We start from the raw sequence: 22,468 nt of genomic DNA on the forward strand, positions 1-22,468 counted from the left end.
ATTGGCCAGCGGATCCAAATCAGTACCTCGATACCGGCTGGTGAATCATCTGGCACTGCTGTTGGCCATTATGGGTTTAAGCCTGTCCTACTACAGCGCCCGGCAAATGAGCGAAGAGATTAAACCACCCGCAGAGCCGTGATGCTGGGCTTTCAAGAAGGAGCGATGATGGGCAAAGGTGGTGGCAGCGGCAGACAGAAGAGAGGGAAGGGTGGGGACTCTTGAGATTCACCATGCGGCTCAAGAGATGCCTGTTAGGTATACTTAGCATGCGCTTGTTTGGGTGGCTTGTGCCGGGATTCCCGTGGTCCCTTCTTGTTCTGCAGAAGGTTGCAGGCTTCCCCTTCCAGTGTCAGCCTCGCTCTCTTCTCCCAGATCCACAATGAAAGGATACATCTATCTATCCCCCTGACATGCTTCACTATAATACAATGGGGACCACTGGCTGCAGGGTTCCACGCCTCCTCCTCGGCCTCTTCCTAGTCTAGACTAAGGGCCTGTTATGGCTGCAGAGGAAGAGAGTAGGGGAATTGACTTCAGCTTGCCTTGCAACCCTGTCCTGGGCGGGTGAAAATCCCTTCTGGGTGGCTGGGTAGAGAAGTTTTTTTGTACGCTGCAAGCGCACAGGGGGTCAATGTGGAAGAAATATCCACAAGAACGGTTAAAACGCTTAGGGCTGTTTAGCTTGGAAAGAAGGCGGTTAAGGGGAGACATGATAGAGGTCTATAAAATTATGCATGGTATGGAGAGAGTGGACAGGGAGAAGCTTTTCTCTCTCTCTCTCATAATACCAGAACGCGGGGACATCTGCTGAAGCTGGAGGGCGAGAGGTTCAAAACAGATACAAGGAAGTATTTCTTCACACAACACATAGTTAAATTGTGGAACTCCCTGCCCCAGGATGTGGTGATGGCTGCCAACTTGGAAGGCTTTAAGAGGGGAGTGGACATGTTCATGGAGGAGAGGGCTATTCATGGCTACTAGTCAAAATTGATACTAGTCGTGATGCATACCTATTCTCTCCAGGATTAGAGGAGCATGCCTATTATATTAGGGGCTTTGGAACACAGGCAGGATGGTGCTGCTGCAGTCGTCTTGTTTGTGGGCTTCCTGGAGGCACCTGGTTGGCCACGGTGTGAACAGACTGCTGGACCTGATGGACCTTGGTCTGATCCAGCATGGCCTTTTTTGTGTTCTTTAAGCCCAAAGGGCAGGAGGAGGAAGGCAGACTGGTTATCTTTTGCAAATTCATTCGCCAAGCTGACCCTGCCCTGTCTAGTACCCACCAGCCCAGAGCTCAAAAAATAAAAATGCTCAAAGGTATTTCTGCAAGACAAGTAGGAACACAGAATGGGTGCTTTGATAAGAGCGCTTCAGCAGTGCTTTCGTGAGATCAGGATGAGGCCCAACAGGTAAAGGAAAAATGATGACTCAGCCAGCACGGAATGAACTAGTTGCTCCGTCTGTTGAGGCAGAAGCCTCCTTGGCTGGGCACAGGGGGCCCCTCTTAGCATCTGAGCAGTCGCAATTATGCACAATCCCCTGTAGGTTGCTGCCTCAGAGGGGGTTCTGGAGGGCTGTGCCCACCTCTTTCTTGTCCATTTTTGACACGATATGGGCAGTGACCAGAAGACAGGGCGAGGGAAGGCCGCTGGAATGCGCCACTGTTGATGGTAATTGGTTTTATTACAGACTGCTGCGTCTATTCACCACCATCTCCCTCCCGCTCAGCGAAAAGCAGTGGACTAGGGCAGGCTGGAAGGAATTCGCCAACTGCCTGTTATATAACAGCACATGTGGCAAGACAGCTGTGACCTAAATCGTTGCTTTTGAGCCTGCGATTAGAAAGGCAAGGGGGATTTTTTTTTTAAGGGATGCTGGTGTGCTTCCATTTTAAAAACGGGTCAGTGGTTGGGAAGAGCACAAGGGAGGGATGATCCTCTTAAGGGGAGAAGCAAGTTAATTATACCCTCTTTAGGGGGCTTTAGGTCAATTAAGTCAAGGCTTCAAAGCAAATTCGGCTCCAGAACCTCAGCAGTTAAGGCTCCTGCGAAGCAAAAAAGACTAGATAAGGAAGGAAACATCCATCCACCCCATCTCTTACCAGTAATGCAGGGGTGAACTGTGTTGCACTGCGTACAATAAATCTGATTTTAAAACCTTTGCCTGTGTCGCTTTTTGGCTGCCTGTTTTCTGCAAGTCAATCAGGAAGATTAAAAATGCTGAAGCCTGCAATTCCTCTGGAGCAAAGAAGAAAAGTTGGTTTTTATATGCCGACTTTCTCTACCACTTAAGGAAGAAACAAACTGGTTTACAATCCCCTTCCCTTCCCCTCCCCACAACAGACACCCTGGGAGGTGGGTGGGGCTGACAGTGTGACTAGCCCAAGGTCACCCAGCTGGCTTAATGTGGAGGAGTGGAGAAACAAATCCAGTTCACCAAATTAGCCTCCGCCGTTGATGTGGAGAAGTGGGGGATCCAACTTGGTTCTCCAGATCAGAGTCCACCGCTCCAAACCACTACACCACACTGGCCCCCAAAATGAACATCACTTACAGAATCTAGGTTGCCAACTTATCACTGATTCTGTGACATACTGTGGGGAGGGGGGAAGGCCACATGTACACTGCAGCTACTCAGCATGGCTGCTTCAAGTAGCTTTCCAATCAATTCAGATCTGTGTTTTAGATTTGTCTGCACAAATTTGCCTGTGGATAGCAACTCTGAAAAGAAATACACCATTTTTACAATAACGTGCATTCATATTGCAGAAGAGGCAGTCTTAGAAGAAATGATCTTTCCCAAGTGGCAGAGAATCCGCCTCTTCTCTGATGAAATTTGCCACCTACTGTTTTTTTTGGTTTTTTTTGGGCCAGGGCTTACATTAAAAATGAAACTTTGCTGATACTGCACTGCTTTAGAAAAAAACCAAAACTGCTGCCTGAACTATCAGGGACACTATTTAAATTAAAAGATTTTAAAATCAGTTGAATGTCACTGCTTAAATACCTTCTACTTAGAAATAGTATATCTTGTCCAACTGTGCTCAGGATTTTTAAGAAGTAAAACAGCAGTGAGAAGAAAGAAGGGAGCCCGTTCTGCTTATAAATGGGCATAAGCCACAGGGGAAGTCCCAATTTAGTAGGGAATTACTGCATTGCAAAGTCTTTGGCTGTAATGTTTGGGCCCTCCCCCTGAACAGGTCCGTGTTCAGCTCTTCAAAGAACAACAAGATGGTACAAATCTCATGTGCATTCAGAGCTAGGGGGTTTTGCCCTCTGGGCACCAGAAACTCGATCTGAGTGCATATTAGAAGCAATAGCCTCCCCCTTTGAAAGAAAAGTATCCATAACCAGTTGCTGATTTAAGAGTAGCAGTTCTATTACAAAGGTATTTCAAAGGGAGATTTGAGAGAGACTGCTGAATTACAACTAACAATGAAGCTCAAGACTATGCATTCTCCAGGACTTAATAGAGATCTGGGATTCCTGTCTCATGACTAATGCTGATTTCTCCGCACCTACTAGCCCTCTACATATCACACCTAATCCAATCACGCCTGCTAATGCCATTTACTTGCTTTTTACATTTACACTGCCATTGTGTGTCATACAGCCCATTCCTGAGCTGACGGCGTAGGGGAACAGCAGGGAAGAGACGCAGCGGCACCTCTTCCTAAGCCGTTTTGCCTCTGCCGTTGAAGGGGAAAAAGCCGTTTCATGGCTTTTTCCCCTTCAAGCGGGGCTTTTTGCCCCATAGGGAACAGCGAGGCTGAGCCTGCTAAAAAGCAGGCGCAGTACCTCCGTTCCCTGCGCCAGCATACCAGACCGGAATGGGTTAGGGAGCCACCTAGCCGGCGTATCCTCCCCCATCCTGCCCCCCTGCACCGTCGTGGCGTCTCTACGATTACACGTACTTACGCCAGCGGCGAGGTCACACTGCCTCCTGAGGGGATTCCCCGCCCCAGAAATGGGCTGTAATTTACTCATCTCCACTTAAGGATAGATGGAATCACATTCTAGCTGTATCTGAAGAAGTGAGCTGTGGCTCACAAAAGCTCATACCCTGCCAGAAAGTTTGTTAGTCTTTTAAGGTGCTACTGGACTTCTGCTCTTTTCTACTATCCATCGCCATGACAGCTAGATAGTTAAGGACATGAGGAGGGTTTAAAGGCATGCAACAGATTCTGTGATTAGAGGCTTCTTTGATCCAAAAAACTGCAAGAGAGGGCAGCAGGGGTGATGAGGCTGTGATCCTGTGCACACCTACTTTGGAGGAAGCCCTACTGGTTACACTGGGATTCACTTCTGAGTAATCATGGCTAGGAATGGGCTGCTAATCTGCCTCCTTCCAAAGGCCTTTGTAAAGAGGCTTAGCCTCTGCTGAATCACTACAACAATGTGCTTGGTTCAGCAGCAATTCACAGCCAAATGGATAGATATGTACGACCGGCATTATCAAAGAATTTGTTCTATTCCCAGTCTGCCATTCATGCGATCTAAGAAGTCGGATTAACAGTTCTTCCATACTGTATACTTGGAAGTGGCAGACTGGCTACCTTACAGGAGTATCACAATTGTTAGGGTGCTTCCATGAGACCCACAGAGTTGCAAATTAGTCCACATACATTTCAGCCTCAATATGGAAATCAGGAATTATACCCTAAAATGTTTTTGCTTTAAGAGTCTCATTGTCCCCACACTCCAATTCAGCTGACTGGCTGGGGGCACAAACAGAAATTTGTTTAATGCACGTGATTTATCCCACTCTCTAGGCACACAATAAGGGTAATTAAAGATTGCTATTTCCTTTTTGTTTTTCAAGCTCCCATGACCCAAAGGACTTGAGCAGTAAACGGGGAGCCTTTATTTCTTTAAGGAAAATATAGTGGAGAGATACTTGGCTACCGACAATGTTGTTCTTGGACCTCTATCTGGGGGCTATTTTATATTTCATTACGGTGGCAGGCAATTTAATTAAAATAGGGGTAATCCACGAATCGCGATAAGAATTGAATCGGGGACAGTAGTTCTTTTTAATAGTTTTTTTAACACACGACAGATCAAGTGGGGGACAAGTACTTGCTATTCTGAGCGCACAACTAGGCCAATTATTGCTAAGCAGCCCATTCCAAAAAGAGGATGGGTATGCGTGGCGCTAGCCACTCCCTTGTTCACCCTTGAAGAGTCCTTTAGCGCACTCAATCAAATCAGCGAAGCCCGAGTTCAGCCAACAGACCGCTTTTATTAAAAGGACTCACTAAAGAGATGGGAAAGGTCACAGACTGAGCAAGAGGCTGAAAATCCACAGCCACCCGCTAGTAATGGCCGATTTGGTGAGAGAAGCAATTAGTGACATAATGAGGTTCCTCAGGCTGCAGGGCACCGCCTCGCCCTCTCTCAGACCTCCTGCTGAACTCTGATTACCACCAAAGAGAGGGAAGAGAGCGGTCTTTCCCACAGCAAGAAGAGAAGAGGGAAGAGAGCGGTCTTTCCCACAACAAGAAAGAACAGGAGATGTGGCTCTCCTCTTTGCTGGGGTTTACGCCTCGATGCCGCTACCCTCTCCTCCCTGTGTCTATTACCGCCAACGCTCCCATTGTCTTAAGTTAGGATTTCCAAGTGGGCAAGCCTCGCTCGGTCCCGGCGACACTGCCACCGTTCTCAGCTGGACTCCTCCATCTCATCGAGGGGCTGTGTGTGAACTTCAACTGTTTTTGGAGGGATGTAGGATCCCATCCCGGCGGCTCGCTCGGCCTCCTCCTGGGTGTATGGCTCCTCGCTCAGATCCTTTAGCCTAGGCAAAGAAGAGAGCCTGGTAAGCTCCGTCCAAGATACCGAGCTACTTAAACATTCATAAGGACCTGTACAAATGCTAAAATGTTTTGGATACAAATACATTTGGAAATTCAAAAGATTTTAAAAGTTAACTTTAAAATGAAACCAGAGATATACCTTTTAGGTCTCATGGACAAATAGTTTGAAAAAGAATACAGAACTTTGTTTCTATGTATGATCTCAGCAGGAAGATTATTACATGCACAAAAACAGAAGAACCCAGCGATACCCAGTTCAGAAGAATGGCTGATGAAGCTGCTAGAATTAGCAGAGATGGCAAAACTAACTGCGTTAATCAGAGGAAAGAATCTAAACAAATGCATCAGAAATTGGAATCCCCTGATGGACTTCATACGGAAATCAGAAAAAAATGACTTGATGATATGTGGATTTGAAGATTAAAAGAACAAGAGTTTAAGAATAATAGAGAAAAGTTGATCACTTATGATGATAATAAAACAATAAGATATAGAGTATAAAAGGTAAACTAGAGAGCTAGCAATAATTTTGTCATTACAAATATATCCTTTGCAATTAAAGTGGAAGTCTTGTGTATATGTATGTATATACCTTGTTTGTTTTTTCTGTTTTTTATGTATGTCTATGTTTATGTATTGAAATAAAAATTCTAATCTAAAAAAAAACTTTCATAGGACCCCACCTCTGCTTTGACTTCTGCGTTATTACCACTCAGTTTCTCAAACCACTGGAGGATAGGAAATGAACCATAGGTTCCCTCTCCCATACAACCTCCCTTTCCATGTCCTGCTGACATTAACTGTCACTCATCACAGCATCCAAACACAGAAATGAGGAGGTTAGCACCCAAGAGGGAAATGAAAACCAAAGCCGTGTACGAGAGCTTGTAATGTTGTGGCCTGGCCTGTTTGTGAGTCCTGCAAAGCAAGCTCAAGCCAGGAGGCACTTCTGGGATTTTGAGAAAGGGCAGCTGGCACTACCATGGGAGGCACAGCCAATAACAGTGTTGGAGGTGCCACAAAACTATGAGAGGGGCCATGGGTTCTCCGACAACCAAGGCGGCTATTTCTGAATGGATGCTCTCTGCAGACATAAAGGCAATGCCCTCAGGACTTTTCTGATGTAGCCGCTGCTTCAAGCAGTCAAAGGAAAACTGGGACTGACTCTTTGTGAGATGTTGCTCAGAGTCCGTTTCCAACAACTGAGGAGGGTTTGCTTCCTGCATGCCCACAGGGAGAGGGTGCCAAGCACAGAGATGAGATAAGGTGATTGTAAGCCTGTTTGATTCTTCCTTAAGTGGTAGAGAAAGTCGGCATATAAAAACCAACTCTTCTTTTTCAAAAGACTGCAGGAACATAGTGAGTGAGTCTCAAGCAGGTGGGTGCTGAAACCTCCCAAAAAATGGGTGTGTTTAGTAAAAACATGGGACACCCCTATATCTTCCACTGGTCCGCTACAAAAGATGACCATCTCCTCATTCTCATTTCAAATGCACAGGCAATCACAATTTCCTGGAGAGATGATCTCCATGACCTTGTTCAAAAATTCAGGGAATTAATAGTACCTTCTTTTGTGAACCTTAGATTTGAAGTGATCCTTCATGCTTTTCAAATCGACAAAGTATCGCCTGTTAGAGGAGAAAGAAAAAAAGAACATTTTGAATCAGCAGACGCCAATCTGAAAATGCCAGCGATACCTTAGTAGTCAGGACATGCTCTGTTCATATGTTTTGTGCTCGTTTGTTATGAAGACAAAGACATGCATATGTGAAGACAGTCGCTGCAGATCAAACACCACAGACTGAGCCGTCGGTTCACCTCAAATCAATGCAAATACAACGCATGCCAACAGAGCTGGCACAGACATAGTTAAATTGTGGAACTCCCTGCCCCAGGATGGGGTGATTGCCTTGAAAACCTATGGGGTCTCCATAAGACGGCTGTGATTTGATGGCACTTTACACACACACACACTCCCAGGAAAGTGCCTTTAAGGTTGGCACTATGAATTTATGCCATTCAACTAAAATAGCTCCTGGTTGCATACTGTCTTTTTAACCAGAGATTAAAATCTTCACTCCATTCCCTCCCTAAAGAAGGACTAGAAGATTAAAAAGCCACAGAAAATTCAAACAAAAGAACAGTCCCCTTTCCATAAACTACAAATCATCCATGTGCCCATCAGCATTCATGAATATACCCTGGAAGAAGCCAACACGCTCACAGTATTATGAAAACCCCTACACTATCAAAGCCTCTTTGGGAACAGGATTCCCTAGTTACTTGGGATGCCATCTGGTGAGAGGAATAAAAAATGACAGCCAATCAGAGGAAACAATGGAGAAAGCATGGACTTGATTACAGCTTTGGTCTGGAAGCAGCATTCTCCTCCACCTTTAGTAGAACCAGAGATAGAAGCACGTTATGTGTGTGCACATGGGGAAAGAATGTGAATCTAAATTTGCACTATTTTAAAAATGGCTCCTATGCTAAAAGGTGAAGAACAACCTGTTCAATATTATCTCACCTAGTTCTGCAAACTTGGGGAGGGGGGGCAGGTGTGGCCCAAAGAAATTACATTGCTATTGCAGGTTTAAGGCTGGGGCTGAGAATCAGTGGTCTATCACCCCTTCCATGTAGTCCAATGTTATTATCTGGGTGTTACAGCTGGGTGTTACAGCTCTTGGCAGTTTACACACAACTCTCTCTAATATAGGCTTTAGAGAATACCACCTCTTCACCTGTAGTTGGCGAAATACATCACAGACAGATTTGCACTGCAACAATAATCTCATGTTTTATCATGCGGCAGGCACGCAGAAGATACCTGGCTATTGCAAAGGGATCTGGGCAGCTAACACAGTCCTAACCAGACAGTACAGCAAAAGAGATCCTTACACATGTATGGGGAGAGGTAATGATTCATGGCAGAGCATCTGCATTGCATGCAAAAATCTCAGGACTCAACATCTCCCATTAAAAGGATCCAGTAATAGGGATGTGAACGATCCCTGCCTGAGATTCTGCCAGTCACAGTAGACAACACTGATTCAACATGCAAAAACCTCAGGACACAACCAGTGCTGGATTTCGATGAAGAGAGGCCTTAGGCTGTTCCGCTTGTGAGGTCCCTCCCAATCCCCCACCCTCAGGACTAAAGGAAGATGGAAGAGTGTTTGAAACACAATTCAGTGAAGCCCAGGATGATGATGGGTGTTTAAAATGCCACAATTCCTCCTCTAAAGGACATGAGATATTATTGTTAAATCCTGCAGTGATTGGAAAAAAAATATTATACATCTTGGCTGGAGGCCCCCTAGATTTTGAGGCCCTAGGCTTCAGCCTGCCAAGCCTATAGGTAAATCCGGCACTGGACACAACATCTCCAGTTAAAAGGATTTATCAGTAGGTGATGTGAACAATCCCTGCCTGAAATTCTGCCAGTCACTGTAGACAACACTGATTCAGCAGAAGGCAGGTTCGTGCAAGAATTCCTATGGGAAAGACTATGGCTCCATGACAGAACATCTGCTTTGCATGCAGAATGTCCCAGGTTCAGTCCCTGGCACCTCCAGTTAAAAGGATCAGGTAGAAGATGATGTGAATGTCTTCTGCCTGAGACCCTGGAGAGCCACTGCCCGTCAGAGTAGAAACATTGATTTTGATAGACCAAGGGTATGATTCAGTATAAGGCCGCTTCATGCGTGTGTATGCAGACAGTCAGACAGACTACCATAACCCGCAGCAAACGTTAATAGAGCTAAATGGACATCTCCCTTGGTGCATTCACACATGCTGAATAATGCATTTTAATCCACTTTCAACACACTTTACAGCAGGTAGCCGTGTTAGTCTGTCTGCAGTAGTAGAAAAGGGCAAGAGTCCAGTAGCACCTTAAAGACTAACAAAAATACTGTCAAAGGCTTTCACGGTCAGAGTTCATTGGTTCTTGTGGGTTATCCAGGCCGTGTAACCGTGTAAAATACCAAGACCACGGTTACACAGCCCAGATCACCCACAAGAACCAACTAACAAAAGTATTTTCTGGTAGGGTATGCACTTTAATGATAGTTTGCAAGTGGATTTTGCCGTTTCACATAGTAAAATCCAGATTTAAAGTGCATTGAAAGGGCCCTGTCAAAACCAGAGCTTAACTGCATACACCCGGCGCTTCCCCCAGCAATGCAAAAGAAAGAGCACAAAAGAAGGACACGCTGGGCCAGCTGGAGACCCTTGCTACGGAGACCCGCCACCAACGTCATTGCATACGCACTAAGAGGGAAGCCTTCCTCGAACAAACCGTCTCCCCAACCCCGCATGCTCTTTACGCACGCGCAGTGCAGGCAGTAGTGCTGGGCACTTCCGGGCAAGTCGGCGTCCGGCTCTTGGCGAAGCAGCTTCGCCGCGTTCTCCGGCAGCAGGTCCTGGTGGATCTGGTCCAGGTCGCGGCGACGCCGCTTCGTCTTCCACTGGCGGGCCAAAGAGTGGGCCTTATGGGAGCCCGTCTGACGAGAGCGGCTCGGAGCCATGGCCGCTCCCTCGCGCGGAAGGAAGGAAAGAGAACGGCGGCGGCTGCTTCCGGGCGGCTGTGTGACGTCATAACAAAGCGTCTTCCCGCGTTTCAGTTTATGTCCCTGTTTTTGTGGTTCTTGTCACAATTATTTAATCGTTTTATATGAGGTATGTTTTATTATTAACCACCCAATAGCTCTCACTTTGGATTTTGGTGTGTGCGCCGTCAAGTCTCAGTTGATTTATAGAATAGAGAACTATTGTTTATATCATATAATTATCTTAATGGATGATGGAAACGACTGTAATATAAAAAACAATAAAAATGTTATTAAAAAAGTCTCAGTTGACTTATAGAATAGAGAACTATTGTTTATATCATATAATTATCTTAATGGATGATGGAAACGACTGTAATATAAAAAACAATAAAAATGTTATTAAAAAAGTCACAGTTGACTTATAGAATAGAGAACTATTGTTTATATCATATAATTATCTTAATGGATGATGGAAACGACTGTAATATAAAAAACAATAAAAATGTTATTAAAAAAGTCACAGTTGACTTATAGAATAGAGAAATATTGTTTATATCATATAATTATCTTAATGAATGATGAAAACGACTGTAATATAAAAACATTTTAAAATGTTATTAAAAAAGTCACAGTTGACATAGAATAGAGAAATATTGTTTATATCATATAATTATCTTAATGAATGGGAAACTACTGTAATATAAAAAAACAATAAAAATGTTATTTAAAAAGTCACAGTTGACATAGAATACAGAAATATTGTTTATATCATATAATTATCTTAATGAATGATAGAAACTACTGTAATATAAAAAACAATAAAAATGTTATAAAAAGTCAGTTGACAGAATAGAGAAATATTGTTTATATCATATAATTAATGAATGATGGAAACTGCTTTAGTATAAAAAACAATTTAAAATGTTATAAAAAGTCACAGTTGACTTATAGAATAGAGAAATATTGTTTATATCATATAATTATCTTAATGAATGATGGAAACTACTGTAATACAAAAAACAATAAAAAATGTTATTTTAAAAAAAGTCTCAGTTGACTTATGGCGACCCTGTAGGGTTTTCAAGTAGGGTTGCCAGATCCCTCTTCACCACCGGCGTGAGTTTTGGGGGCGGAGCCTGAGAAGGGCGGGATTTAGGGATGGGAGGGACTTCAATGCCATAGAGTCCAATTGCCAGAGCAGCCATTTTCTCCAGGGGAACTGACGTCTATCGGCTGGAGATCAGTTGGAATAGCAGGAGATCTCCAGCTATAGTACCTGGAGGCTGGCAACCCTATTTTCAAGGCAAGAGACGTTAGCAGTGGAGTCACACCTCAGGAGCCACCTGTCTTTGTCACTGGCTTGTCACTCCTGATGCAGACAGCCCTGAGAGGGCTCTTTGTGAGACTGATTCTGCTGAACAGCTAGATTTGAGTCCAGTGGCACCTTAGAGACCAACCAGTGGCACCTTAGAGACCAACAAGATTTTTGGGATATGAGCTTTCGAGAGTCAAAGCTCCTTTCATGGGAGGGGCTGTGGCTCAGTGGTAGAGCATCTGCTTGGCATGCAGAAGGTCCCAGGTTCAATCCCCGGCATCTCCAGTTAAAGGGACTAGGCAAGTAGGTGATGTGAAAGACCTCTGCCTGAGACCCTGGAGAGCCGCTGCCAGTCTGAGTAGAGAATACTGACTTTGATGGACCAAAGGTCTGATTCAGTATAAGGCAGCTGCATGTGCATGTGTTCATGTGAGGTGGTTTGCCACTCATGTGGAGGAGTGGGGAATCTAACCGGTTTTCAAGACTAAAGTGCCGCTCTTGACCACTACACCATGTAGGCGCTCTACATTGGATTTTAATGTGTTATTATTAATAGTACTTTAAGTGTTGTTTACCACCATTCAAAGCTTCCATTGGGTTTTATTAGGCATTGGTAATATATAGGGTTGCCAACCTCCAGGTACTAGCTGGAGATCTCCTGCTATTAGAACCGATCTCCAGCCGATAGAGATCAGTTGACCTGGAGAAAATGGCTGCTTTGGCCACTGGACTCTATGACATTGAAGTCCCTCCTCTCCCCAAAGGCTGCCCTCCTCAGGCTCCGCCCCAAAAACCTCCCACTGGGGTTGAAGAGGGACCTTGTACAGCTGTTAGAGTACGATCTGGGAAACCCGGGTTTGAAGCCTGAAACTTGCTGCGTGACCTTGGGCCAGTCACACACACATGCTCAGCCTAACCTACTTCACAGGGTAGTTGTAAGGATAAAACAGAGGAGGGGAGTTACAACTATGTTGTAAGCCACAACAGTGCAAGTGCAAAAAAAGACAACAAGAAATACACCAAAAACCGAACGGTCTGTAAACAAAAGTATGACACACACATGGGGCAGTTCTACATAAAAACAGGCAGTGTAGAATGATTGCCTCGATTGTGCTATCATCAGAGGCGGGGAAAATCCAGATCAAGGCTGCAGTCTGGAAGACACCACAGACTGGGGGAACCATACCCTTTCTTGTTGTAATAACATTTTTTGTTTGTTTGGTTACCTGGAAGCAGTTTTTAGTCGCCATAGGTGACCATGTCAATTGCTTATTTACAAGCTGGATCAACGCTTTTGTTTCTAATGGGCCATGCTCCTAGGTTTAACCAGCAGGCTGACCTGTAGAAAAGCCAAATAAAGTTTTTCCTGGCAAGGAAATACTTGGGGAAAGTCCAGTCGTTGTGAAAAGTCACCAGCTGCAGGGCCTGTATGAACCATGATTTGATCTGAAGACAAGGAAAGATCGTTCTGGCTGGATCCTTCAGAAACAGAACCTCCTGCTTAGTTCCAGATATTTATCCTTCCTTGAAATTCTGCTGGAAGCCTTTGCAATGAAAGTGAGAACAATAATTCCATAGGGAGACTGCATTGCAGTCCAAAACTAATTAATGTCCAGTTGCTGCAAAGGATGACTTTTTGACCTGTGTAACTTGTTTCTAGTGTTCAGCTAATCCTTCAAGGAAACATATACCCCGAGGCCTGGTCATCAAAAGATCTTGTAGCACTCTTTGCAAGCAAAGGGTGATGACCCCAGCATCCTGGCCAGGTTTCACTTTGGGTCATTAGATTCTGCTGACCTAAATTTCCCCAGTAGTTTGAATTAGATACACTATTCTTTGTTTCCTCTCCTACAACTGTGCCTCTATATTACTGCCTGATCAGTAGAACAGTTTTACGGTGTCTCTGGAAGGGGTTTCAGAATGACTGGGCATGAAAGATGATCTAAGTGTGCAAAATTACAGCAATGTTTCACACTTCAATAAAGCATGTTTGAATGCCCTTTGAGACGAGGGCATAAGGACAATTACTTTTCTTGCCCATTTCCTGGCATATGCCACAGCAGGGACCCTGTTGATTTTGCTGTCAAGCAGCATTCTGACCTTCCTTTGGACTTCTCCAGTAAAGTTAAAACCCAGGTGCCTTTGCTGATTCTTATGTTTTGTGTTCAGTCTGCTGTTTGACAGCAGTAATTCTCAGAAGATGCTTCAGATCTCTTTCCTTCTTTTTGTTAGGGGTAACAAGAAACTGACCTCTGACCTGAATAGCCCAGGCTAGCCTGATCTTATCAGATCTTGGAAGCTAAGCAGGGTCAAGCCTGGCTGTATTGGGATGGGAGACCACCAAGGAAGTCCAGGGTATAACCAGGACACAGAATCTCAGAAGAGGGGAACAACTGGGAAATTCCATTGTACCCTCAATGTCTCCCACCCCCAGGATTCCATAATCTGTACACCTCTGGAGAGCCAGCATAGTGTAGTGGTTAAGAACGGTGGTTTGGAGCAGTGGACTCTAATCTGGAAATTCTGGTTTGATTCCCCACTCCTCCACATGAGCAGCGGATGCTAATCTGGTGAACCGGGTTGGCTTCCCCACTCCTATACATGAAGCCAGCTGGGTGACCTTGGGCTAGTCCCAGTTCTCTTAGAGCTCTCTCAGCCCCACCTACCTCACAGGGTGTCTGTTGTGGGGAGGAGAAGGGAAGGTGATTGTAAGCCGGTTTGTTTCTTCCTTAAGTGGTAGAGAAAGTTGGCATATAAAAACCAATTCTTCTTCTTCTTCTTTTACAGACTCAGCAGTTTTCAACATACCATGCTTCTTGGAGCATGCTTACTCCTCAGTTGGCATTTTTTAGTGTTCCTCCCCCCCTTTTCTTTTGGTTAGTTTACAAAGTTATATTTTTCTGCATACCTGGGAAATCCCAAGTAAGCTCTGTCATTCCCATTATCTGCATAGGGGCAACCAGCTATTGTATCTGAAGAAGTGAGCTCTGTCTCACGAACGCTCACGCTGGAATAAAGGTTGTTAGTCTTTAAGGTGTCCTTGGACTTTTGTTTTGCTACAATAGACTAACCCAGTGGGGGTGAGGTGCTACTTTTGCCAGCAGCAGAAGGAGGGATGAGTTAAGAAAGTGCCTCCTCCCCACCCTAGGAAAGTCAGTTGGTAAAGAAAATACATGGCTACAGGACACTTCCTTTCCCTGTTTACACACATGCCCCTCACTTAGGGTTGCCAGGTCCCTCTTTGCCACCGGTGGGAGGTTTTTGGGGCGGAGCCTGAGGGCGGGGTTTGGGGAGGGGAGGGACTTCAATGCCATAGAGTCCAATTGCCAAAGCAGCCATTTTCTCCAGGAGAACCGATCTCTATCGGCTGGAAATTGTAACAGCAGGAGATCTCCAGCTAGCACCTGGAAATTGGCAACCCTACCCTCACTATTTATTCAAACTTTCTCTCCTGCCTTTCATAAACCCCAAGGTGGCTTCCAATACATCAGTACAAAGGACAGTCAAATAGTACAGTATAATAAAATAATGTATTTAGTGAATGTGTATAAAAACCTGGAGTAACTAAGCTCTGAGAGATAGGGTGATATTGGCAGCATTGGGTGTAGCAAAAATGGACCTGTGCATTTAGGATGTGAGCAGGAGAAAGCAACTGCTTCCCGCCAGTTCACTATCTGAGATCACATTACTGAACAGGGCTCAGCAATTAATAATATATACAGGCATGTAATGGCAGCAGACATGCCTCTGTCATTAGATGAGTGGAAAAGGGCTAAGAGGCCCATGCAAACATCCCCCCTGTCTTCTTTCTCACAACTACAGCACGATTTGGAGGTGAATTGGCCTGGAGAACCATTTCCTGGAGGACAAGAGGAAGCAAAGAATTAATCCTCCTTGCTGGGAATTTGCATAAAGCAAATAATTGAAAGAAATACCCTAAAAACTTTCAGTCTCAGACAGAAACCAAATCCCTGAAGGAGAAGATGTGGGCCTGCGAGGCCACCCGTCCCTAAGAAATAATTTAGCTTCCAGGCGCTATTTTGAGCCTGTTGCATAGCTACCACGTTCCAAGGCCCGTTCTCGTGAGGGATCTGTTACAGGGTGCAGACAATGAAATGTAATGCAAGAACAGAGCTGGGCAGAAGAAAGGCTTTCCTCAGGTCTCCAAAGGCGGGGGGGGGGGAGTTTGCCTTAGGAGGGGGAGGGGGGACTGTGAAGCTGTGATGATGTCATTCTTCTCAAGATGATGGGCTTTCTACAGATAAAGGTAGTGCAGTCATCCACAGATGGTGGTCACACTCCAGGATTAGCTTCCAAATGGGTGACAGTGAAGGCAGCTGAACATGCTTTTTGGAGAATTAATCCAGAGGGGTTGCGTAAAGCAGGAAAGGAGGTATATCCCTGGAGGCTGAGCTCACTGAGCTTCCATCAGTTCCTTCATGGAAGGAGTCCACTGGTATTCTGGGTCAGCCATGGATCCGATTCCTCTTTGTTCTCTGAGATGGATGTTGGAAGCTTCTGAAATTTTAATGAAGACACCAGATCCCAGAAGGCAGCAGCCACTGACAGGTGTGAATATGCAGGACGTTGGAGCATCTGGCTGAGCCCCTGACTCTCTGCAGAGCTTTCGAAGCAGCTGACTGAAGAGAGACAATGGCAACCGGGACCTGACGCACACAAACCGGGCAGAGGAGATAAAGCCGTCGCTGTAAGCCTTCTCAGCTGGTGGATCCCAGCCATTTGCTCACTGAACCTCTCCTGTTTTCTGGAAGAAACAACTGGGGCAGAAGGAGCGGACCTGCCAGTTGCCAGGATGACTCAGGCGTTCTGGAAGGTCTATAAGGCCAAAGTCTTGCAGACCATTGGTGGAGAGCCGCAGGAGGAGGACATCCAAGATGAGGTAGTTGTTCCCTCAGCCCATGCCCCTTTCTTTCTCTCTGTCATTGAGCCGGTGGGGTATAGCGGTTAGAATTTTTGAATAACTCTGGCGAGAAAACAATTCAAATGCTTGTTTAGGACTCTCCAGGGTAAGAGGAGCATGCCCATTATCTTAGGTGCTTTGGAACACAGGCAGGATGGTGCTGCCGCAGTCGTCTTGTTTGGGGGCTTCCTAGAGGCACCTGGTTGGCCACTGTGTGAACAGGCTGTTGGACTTGATGGGCCTTGGTCTGATCCAGCATGGCCTTTCTTGTGTTCTTATGACTGCAGGTTGTTGGGTGACCTTGGGTCAGTCAGGTGACTTTAGCCTCCTTTATTCCCTGTTTCAGCCAGGATTCAGCCAGGATCGAATGCACGTTTGGCGAAACGCAGGCATTCGATCCTGGCTGAAACAGGGAATAAAGGAGGCTAAAGCCACCATGGTCTCTCAGCTGAAATAACCCACACATCGTAAAGAAGATGACTGAGATGGGGTTTACCAGGGAGGTTTATAAAATTATGAAATTGTGAAGGAAGTCAGTAGTACAAGAAAAGCAGGAGCAGCTGATTGGTGCCCACTATCTCTGTGTTCCTTCCCCCGTTAACCCTGTCCTGACAATGAACTCTTGTTCCAGAGAGAGAACCCTGAGCTAATGGAAACCACAGACTCCACGCTGCTAACAGAAGAGGGAGCAAATCCTGTTTCTCAGCTGGCACGGCGGGTAAGGGCCCATGGTGTCCCCAAACCACAACTAACAATGCTTGGCACCTTTGGATGTTGTTACAGAAGTTGCTATTAGACTCCAGAAGAGGCCTTAGTGATCTACAAAGCTGTATACACTAAACTAGCCATCTATTGTGTAGCCTGTCAGATGGCAAGTCCCCCCTCCACTTTTTTGCAGTCTCAGGCACCCGCCTATCTCTGAGACGGCACCGGCCTATCTCTAAAGAGGAGCTTTGGCTCAGTGGTAGAACATCAGCTTTGCATGTCGAAGATCCCAGGAGCAACCCACAGCATCTCCAGATAAAGGGTTCAGGAAGTAAGGGATGGGAGAGACATACACCTGAGTTGATCATGGAGGGCTGCCAGTCAGAGTAGTCTAGATGGACCTTGATAGACCAGTAGTCGGACTCATTATAATGTAGCTAGTAAGAGGCCATGGCTCAGTGTATGGAGCATCTGTAGGGGTGTCAGGTCCCTCTTCGCTACTGGCAGGAGATTTTTGGGGCAGAGCTTGAAGAGGGCAGGGTTTTGGGAGGGTAGGGGCTTCAGTGTCATAGAGTCCAATTGCCCAAGTGGCCATTTTCTCCAGGTGAACTGATCTCTATCGGCTGGAGATAAGTTGTAATAACAGGAGATCTCCAGCTAGTACCTGGAGGCTGGCAACCCTAAGCATCTGCTTTGCATGCAGAAAGCATGTGGTTTCCTCCATCCCCGACTATTTTTTTTAACCAGAAGCTTCCTAGGTCTCAGTCTCCAAAGGAAGACAGCAGAATCTTAACAATTTCATCCCCTTAGTTTTCCACCTCTGAATATACCCCCAGCTGTTTGGGGTTGCCATAAGTCGGCTGTGACTTCATGGCAAAAAAATTTTTTAAGGTTTAACAGCCGATGGGGTTTAGAACTAGAAAACCAACCAAGGGGAAAGGATTAAGCCAGCATGGTATAGTGGTTAAGAGCTGTGGTTTGAAGTGGTGGACTCTAATCTGGAGAACCAGGTTTGATTCCCCACTCCTCCACATGAGTGGTGGATGCTAATCTGGTGACCAGGCTAGTTTCCTCACTCCTCCACTTTAAACCAGCTGGGTGACCTTGGGCTAGTCACACTTTTTCAGCCTCTCCCACCTCACAGGGTGTCTGTTGTGGGGAGGGGAGGTGATTGTAAGCCAGTTTGATTCTTCCTTAAGTGGTAGAGAAAGCTGGCATATAAAAACCAACTCTTCTTCTTCCTTCCCACACCAGTTTCTCATTGAAAATTATAACTCTTCTTCAAACAGAGAAAAACTACATATGCTTAATGCATGTATTGTTTGAGCTGCTGTAGCCTTTTTTTACCCATGGGGCTTGTTTTACCCACTGTCCATTTGGTTTCTATGAGTTCTTCTAAGGCTCCATCTACAAATGTAGGGCTGGAGGATGTGGGGCAAAATATTGGGAGCAGGTGGATGGGAAGGTGTGTTCTGTACATGTAGCTGAAGGCTATGGGAATAAGGTAGTAGAGTCATGACAGGGCAGAACGAAATGTACCACTTCAGGCTGCAGGTGGATGGTCACATTGTTAAATCCTTGCAAGCAAAGAGCGAGGAGAGCATTTGTTCTGTCCAGATATGCTAGTTTTCTGTTCTTATGGAGTTTTCTGCATAGGGGAACATTTGGAAACGCACCTCCCACCCACAGTCGGAAATGGTACAGTCAACTCTACCACCTCAAGCTTCAACACCCTCAACCTCTTGAAAGTATAGCGCAAATGCCAGTCATGACACAACAGAAATACAAGTATAGCACACAGCCAAATGGAAAGCTTAAGAAGGTGCTCATTTATATAATCCAATTATGTACAGCTAAGCATTCCAACACTGCAAAAACAACATAAATAACCACGAAGGAGAACTAGATAGCTGAGCAAAGTTTCTATTAGAATATAAATTAGGCACAACATGTGTCCTTAGATACATACTCCAAACTGATGTTGGTGAAGAGACCTTGAGAGACTGAAGATAGACTTGAAAGTCTGAAAACAGATATGGAAGTCCAGAATCAGTCCGTTTAGTTCATCAAAGAACTTCTTCAGTCATAATATAATGCCAAGCATAGGAGATACACTCTGGTAGTCTTCACATATGCATATCACGAGTCATGAAAAACCCAGTCAGATCACAACATCACCATAAAATATTGCGGAGCCTAAAAGAATCCCCATAGAACAGTGCTCAGGCTAAGAAAATATTGCCAATGAATAGGGTTGCCAGGTCCCTCTTCGCCACCAGAGGGAGGTTTTTGGGGCAGAGCCTGAGGAGAGCAGGGTTTGGGGAGGGGGCGGGACTTCAATGCCATAGAGGTCGATGGCCAAAGCGGCTATTTTCTCCAGGTGAACTGTTCTCTGTTGGCTGGAGATCAGTTGTAATAATGGGAGATCTCCAGCTAGTACCTGGAGGTTGGCAACCCTACCAATAAATCTAACTGGAATGTCCATGAGTGCCACTGACCCCTCCCCCCCATTTTTTTGCTTCTCCCAGGTTCAAGGAGTTGGAGCCAAAGGCTGGAGGACCATGTCAGCTTTGTTCACCAAGGAGGACGAACATCAGTTACTGGCTCCCGAGCCTTGTGCTGACCAGTAAGAGAAATCCTCCCCTCTTGACCTTCCTCTGCTCTTTCCAATGAACACCAAATTCACAGAGCTGTGTTTATCGATAGATAGCTACAGCTATCAACCCATGTTTGTGTGCAAACAGGGGAAATAATAATAGGCTGGTTCACATGTCCATGGAAGCCTGGCTGCACCTGTGAACCCTGCTTATGACAATCACTACAGGCACTCAGAGATGGGAGAGCCTCCTTCTAGACATCAATTTTTCTTCTCAGTTTTGGTAAGGAGAGTGTCTAGGCTTTGGCTAGAAGGACAAAGAAATTATCCCCTCCCCACCTGGAGCATATAGGTGGCGACTGACAGGTATCAAAAAGAGGTGTTACGGTGTCGTGAACTGGCTTGAAGTTCTCATGGCTACTAGTAAAAATGGATACTAATCATGATGCAGACCTCTTTTCTCCTGGATCAGAGGAGCATGCCTGTTATATCAGGCTTTGGAACACAGGCAGTTGTCTTATTTGTGGGCTTCCTAGAGGCACCTGGTTGGCCACTGTGTGAACAGACTGCTGGACTTGATGGACCTTGGCCTTTCTTATGTTCTAAGGCTTTAAGAGGGAAGTGGACATGTTCATGGAGGAGAGGGCTAATCATGGCTACCAGTAAAAATGGATACTGGTCATGATGCAGACCTCTTCTCTCCAGGATCAGAGGAGCACGCCTATTATATTAGGTGCTGTGGATCAGAGGCAGGATAATGCTGCTGCAGTTGTCTTGTTTGTGGGCTTCCTAGAGGCACCTGGTTGGCCACTGTGTGAACAGACAACAGTCCCAGCTTCTATCTTGGCCTCCCTAGTTACAGGATCTCAGCTATGAGGTATAGGCAAAGACCTTTCTCTGCGCAGACCCTGGACATCCACTGCCACTCGGCGAAGTCAGTGCTGAGCTAGGTGAACCAACAGTCTGTCTCAACGGAAGGCATCACTGGAGGATCACGGCTTTCTGCTGCTGTTGGGAACTGAGGCTGCAGGGAATTTTTTTATTATATAAAGCAAGCCTTTGATTTGTTGCAATGCTATGCTATGGTCACAAGTCCACTGAAAAGAGAACATAAGAAAGGCCATACTGGATCAGACCAAGGCCCATCAAGTCCAGTGGTAAAAGGTTCACACAGTGATAAAAGGTAAAGGTAGTCCCCTGTGCAAGCACTGGGTCATTCCTGAACCATGGGGTGACGTCACATCCCGACATTTACTAGGCAGACTGTGTTTATGGGGTGGTTTGCCGTTGCCTTCCCCAGTCATCTACACTTTACACAGTGGTAAAAGGTAAAGGTAGTCCCCTGTGCAAGCACTGGGTCATTCCTGAACCATGGGGTGACGTCACATCCCGACATTTACTAGGCAGACTGTGTTTATGGGGTGGTTTGCCGTTGCCTTCCCCAGTCATCTACACTTTACCTCTAGCAAGCTGGGTACTCATTTTACCGACCTCGGAAGGATGGAAGGCTGAGTCAACCTTGAGCCAGCTACCTGAAACCGACTTCCGTCAGGATCGAACTCAGGTGTCCAAAGCACCTAATATAATAGGCATGCTCCTCTGATCCTGGAGAGAATAGGTGTGCATCATGATTAGTATCCATTTTAACTAGTAGCCATGAATAGCCGTCTCCTCCATGAACATGTCCACTCCCCTCTTAAAGCCTTCCAAGTTGGCAGCCATCACCACATCCTGGGGCAGATACAATAGGAGGGAAGGGGGCAGGTGAGCTAGCCCCTTCACGTGCAGCTCCCCTACCACCTCTCAGGTCCTCTCAGGCGAAGAGAGAGGGGAGTGGTTGTGGTGGATCATTACAAGCCCTGGTTCTCCTTCCCTAACTTCTCTCTCGTTTGCTTTCAGCCCTCTAGCAGCAAAGCCAGCAGAGGAACCCTCCACCGAGAAGAAAGCCGCCACCTTTTGGGATGTCTTTGCTACGAAGTGGCAACAGACTGCTGCTTTGGAAAAGATGGCCATGAAGCCTGATGCCCAAGAGGAGGTGGCAGAGGGAAATGAAGGGTCAGGGGAAATGGCGGCTGAGGAGGCCAGCAATGCAAGCCATGCCAATGACCTCCGAGAGGCTGAAGGTGTGGCCTTCAAGTGGAGCTTCCTGACCAGCAAACTGGTCGAAATAAAAAACAAAAATGCCCCCAAAAGCAACTAGAACAGACATGGGAATGGACATGAGCATTCAGCCCTCTTTCTGGCAGAGGACCCAGCGAACTGTGGCAAATGGCTAATTTTTTTCAAGCACAGCCAGGTGTCAAGTGAAGGATCCTTGGTGGTGTTAACTTGGATCTGTGTGCTGTTAACCGTCACAATGTCAGGACCCCCCTCCCAACATGTGTTACATGTTTCCAGCAGTATCCATTCCAACTCTCCTCTTCTTTCCTTCTCAGACCTATTTTGAAAGATACACGTAGGTCATTTATGCATGGGTACTTTCACTCACGTTCACCCCCTGTCTGTCTCCGTTGTTCCTTGGAGTTATGCATGAGTTTTCCCTCCATTAGAGATGACCTTGCGA

The 22,468-nt window shown here is 45.9% G+C and overlaps 2 protein-coding genes across 2 annotated transcripts; one reads left to right on the plus strand and one right to left on the minus strand.

The window, feature by feature from the left end:
- Positions 1–5,652: 5,652 nt before the first annotated feature.
- On the minus strand, positions 5,653–10,346 carry ZNF593 (zinc finger protein 593). Its single transcript, XM_056847685.1, has 3 exons — positions 10,148–10,346; positions 7,381–7,443; positions 5,653–5,796 (listed from the first exon to the last, which is right to left on the minus strand). Exons 1-3 carry the CDS (start codon positions 10,342–10,344, stop codon positions 5,664–5,666), a joined length of 393 nt encoding a protein of 130 aa, XP_056703663.1. The 5' UTR covers positions 10,345–10,346; the 3' UTR covers positions 5,653–5,663.
- A 6,123-nt stretch (positions 10,347–16,469) lies between these two features.
- On the plus strand, positions 16,470–22,105 carry C3H1orf232 (chromosome 3 C1orf232 homolog). Its single transcript, XM_056847682.1, has 4 exons — positions 16,470–16,583; positions 17,236–17,322; positions 19,838–19,935; positions 21,805–22,105. The coding sequence occupies exons 1-4, from the start codon at positions 16,497–16,499 to the stop codon at positions 22,103–22,105; spliced, it is 573 nt and encodes a 190-aa protein (XP_056703660.1). The 5' UTR covers positions 16,470–16,496.
- Positions 22,106–22,468: the final 363 nt, after the last annotated feature.

This window comes from Euleptes europaea, chromosome 3, assembly GCF_029931775.1.
Source record: "Euleptes europaea isolate rEulEur1 chromosome 3, rEulEur1.hap1, whole genome shotgun sequence".
Taxonomy (NCBI): Eukaryota; Metazoa; Chordata; class Lepidosauria; order Squamata; family Sphaerodactylidae; genus Euleptes; species Euleptes europaea.